Genomic DNA, 3744 nt, shown 5'->3' with positions numbered 1-3744 from the left:
CACTTAAATTTTGCCTGTGCAAAATGTGCAGTTTATGAAGGTCAGAAACTTTTTATCATCTAGATCGAAATATCGTGCAGTGGGGAGAAGTAAAGTTTAGACTAAGGTAATTTGCCATCCCTCCCTGAGGTTTGAGGAATATTTAGCTGGAACATAAAGTTGTTAAATTGTAAGGAGCCTCCTTTCAAGGCTTTTTATTAATTATTACAATGTAAAGAAAAATTTGAGGGCTATTAAGATGATTTAAGATGACAATTTTTCATTAATTAATGAACTTGAAGGGAGGTCTTTCTACATTAAAATGCTTTTGGATCTATTAGACCTTTCCCCAACGATCAGGGAGGTCATTGTCAATACCTCAAACATGTAAAGCACCGGTTTACATTGTTAAGTACTCTGTAGTTGTGTAGAACTACAGTAATATAACTGTAAGTTATACTAAAACATCAAAATAGTATGACATCCTGAAATTCTAAGATTATCATTATTTGATGAAATGCATCTAATGTCTTCTTCTGCTTTACGATTCTTTTATACTATGGATATGATAACTAATGCAACACTCTTGTTTCTCTTATGATATTATCTACATCGTTCATTATATATGGTAATGTTAACTAAATGTTTGATAAATCAATTACTATTTAAAAATTTGATGGAAGTATTATTTTGTAATAAAAGAGAAATCTATCCAATTCAACTTATCTAACAATATAAAGTTCATTATAGGTTTACAAAAAATGCCGACTATTGAAATCATGAGGATACCTTTGCATCCGGAAATGGTTCAAATGAAGAAGTTGAAATTGTCATTCTTCACCTTATGGTCAATTGGCTGGTATGCTTAGATTTTACAATGTGTTATACCTATGCTATTGTTTCTCTTCAGATGGATTGTTTACCCTGGGGAAAATCTTTTAGCTTCATTACCAATCACTTTGGCAACTTGGCAAGAAACTGTTTTCCAAAGGCATGATATTAGCTACTATTGAATATGAATTGATATTGGTGCCTATAGTGTTTTTTTATATGCCTATTTTAAAGAATCACAGATTTATGATAAAACTTGTTATAAATGCTTCCACTTGACAGACAAGCAAACAAGAATTAGACACTTAAAATTGTATCAAGCTGCACTAAGTGGTGATTGGAGCATGGCTGAGGGTATTTACAAGAAACATAAAAATGATATAAGAGCGAGGATATCAAAGGAAGGGGACACTGCTCTCCATATTGCAGCTGCAGCAGAGCAAACTGATTTTTTGAAAAACCTGGTGGATAATATAAATAAAGAGGATTTAGCTACTACAAATAATGCAGGCAATACAGCTTTTTGTCTTGCTGCTGTGTCTGGAAATGTGGAACTTGCTCAAGTGATGATGAATAAGATGAAAAAAGAGGATTTAACTACAAAGAAAGGAGCTGGAAAAACAGCTTATTGTCTCTCTGTTGAGTCCCAGAAGGTGGAACTTCCCAACATGATAGAGGAGAGTACAAACTTAGCTTATGTCCTGGAAAGGAGTAGAAACTTAGCAATGATCCGCGGTAGAAATGAGATGTTACCACTTTACATGGCCGCTTTGTTTGGCCATAAAGAAATGGTATAGTTCCTTTATGAAGCCACTGATGACAAGTCATTATATGACAATGACCGCATTGAATTGCTTATCACTCTAATAAGCAACGGTTTGTATGTTATGTAAAAGGTATTCTTTATATTTTGGCTAATTGTAGTACACTTGATATCTTTTAAATTGAATTTTACAATGTAAGATTGAAACCTTTGGTATAGGATTGAAATTCCATGTATGGTGGTCAGATTAATATATCCTACCTTGTATATTTTTTAACAAATCTCCCATTATTCTTTTAAGGAACACTGTGAATTCCCATCAAGAGACATATGATTTGACAAAACTAATGAAAGAACCCTTTCATAACACAAGTGGCTTGGTGAATACAAATCTGAAAATTTTCCTTTTATGAAACATAATTAATATAGTATTATGTATAGCAACTGCATACTTCCACTATTTAGAATTGATACTATATCATCTCTAATGATGGTTGTTGTGTTCTCAGATGTTGCACTGGATTTGCTAGAGAAACACCCAGAGTTAGCCGTCGCTTGTGATGGAAATGAGGAGACAGCATTGCTTGCCTTGGCTGGAACGCCTATTGCCTCTCAAATTCAGCAAGGATTTTGGAAACAATGTGTCAATTTGTGTTAGTCTCCTTTAACCTTTGACATATTCAGCATGCCTAAATATATAAGTTACTGTTTTTTGTTTTATAGTTGAAATATATGTTTACATGACAATTGTGATTAGGAGCGCGAACAGATATGAAAATTTGCACTTTAACCTTTCAGTTTTAATTTTTCCTTTTGTTTCAGAAACCATTTTTGCAAACCTGCTATTACTAAATAATTTCTTAGCAAGTTGAATTTGATATAATTTCATAATATATTCTTATACTTACTAGCACCTTTTGCCAAAGAATCATTTGCAGTGTGTTCTGACGCTAAAGGATTTTTATGATATATTTTCAAACTGCTCATTTATCTTGATTATTGCAATATAGAATTTGTTCCGGACTTTTCACAAATCAAAATTTTGGCCATATGGCATTTATGCAATAATGTGATTTCTTTTATAGCATAATGAAGTGGTAATGTTGTGGTTACGGTAGGTTACATTGTTGGACATTTTTATTGTGTGACTTGGAGTGTTAATCAAATTCCTTACAACTTGTAATCTTTCTTGTATGAGAATACTAACTTAGATCCTTACAACTTGAAGGAAAGACAACCGTCTAACACGATTACAACAATCGCACCACATTACAAGTCTATGAGAAACAAGAAATTAGAAACCCTAACAAAGAAGAACTCAATCGCAAAAACAGTGTGTAAAGGTTGTGTAATTCGACTGAAGGGTATTCTTTTATACTTACACTGTTGAAGAACCTTGGCTATTAGATTTAGTAAGCAATCAACGATCATGATCAATCTTGGAGCTTTATTATGAGACGGCATCGTTTAAGTAATGTCTAGCGACACCGTTTTGTGCTTCATCATTCAACATTAGATTTAATAGAATAAAGTATGCAATAAAAGGAAGCGAGGTACATGCAAATAGCTAGATCTTATGTACTTCAATTGTCAATGAATTACATACCTACAACGGGTTGGACCATAGAAATATCCCCGTAAGAGACTTTTCCAGTCAATGCAAATGGCAGAACTAGAACAAATAGCCAAGCGGTCCCATCTCTTAATATCCCGCTTTGAACTTTCTCAGAAGGCAGCTGTGTCAGTTTTTTCTATTATATGAATAAAGTTTAGTGTGAAGGCGTTGATCAATCCAATTGCATCCCTGGGTCAAGTCAGTTCCTAAAGATTTTAATAACTAAGAGCCACAAGAAAACGAGGCAGCGTTAGTGAAGTTGGTGGAAGAAGATCGCAACCATTAGTTTTCAAACAAAAGAAACTAACTTTACTCTTTGTTTCAACTTTTGCTTTTGACATTCCAATCATTTTACGGCACTACATGTTTTGATTTATAATTCATCTTGTTCTTGGTTGTAGTTGCTTGGAGGTTTAAACTCTTTTATCTGATTGAGCTGCTCAAAACTAGAAACAGTGATGTCCTAACTCCTAATAAAGCACCACATTCTTTTGTTGTTCTTTTTGTTATACTACTGATTTTGCTTGTTCTCAGGCAGTAATTTTCATTGAAGATA

General features: G+C 33.5%; 1 protein-coding gene across 1 annotated transcript; it reads left to right on the top strand.

Moving 5' to 3' along the window:
• Nucleotides 1-820: 820 nt before the first annotated feature.
• Nucleotides 821-2231, top strand: LOC116105369. Its single transcript, XM_031391799.1, has 3 exons — nt 821-838; nt 1093-1545; nt 2083-2231. Exons 2-3 carry the CDS (start codon nt 1155-1157, stop codon nt 2229-2231), a joined length of 540 nt encoding a protein of 179 aa, XP_031247659.1. The 5' UTR covers nt 821-838; nt 1093-1154.
• The last annotated feature ends 1513 nt before the right edge of the window (nt 2232-3744 follow it).

Source organism: Pistacia vera, unplaced genomic scaffold (assembly GCF_008641045.1).
Source record: "Pistacia vera cultivar Batoury unplaced genomic scaffold, PisVer_v2 Contig498, whole genome shotgun sequence".
In the NCBI taxonomy this organism is placed as follows: domain Eukaryota; kingdom Viridiplantae; phylum Streptophyta; class Magnoliopsida; order Sapindales; family Anacardiaceae; genus Pistacia; species Pistacia vera.
The sequence above is the reverse complement of the archived record's forward strand: the minus strand, read 5'-3'. Positions and strand labels throughout refer to the sequence as shown.

What these genes read in the sequence shown, in the direction of transcription:
- LOC116105369 (XM_031391799.1), top strand. Translation starts at nt 1,155, where the DNA reads ATGGCTGAGGGTATTTACAAGAAACATAAAAATGATATAAGAGCGAGG. An exon ending in AAACTTAGCAATGATCCGCG is followed by an intron (nt 1,546 to 2,082) that starts GTAGAAATGAGA and finishes TTGTGTTCTCAG; the next exon opens with ATGTTGCACTGGATTTGCTA.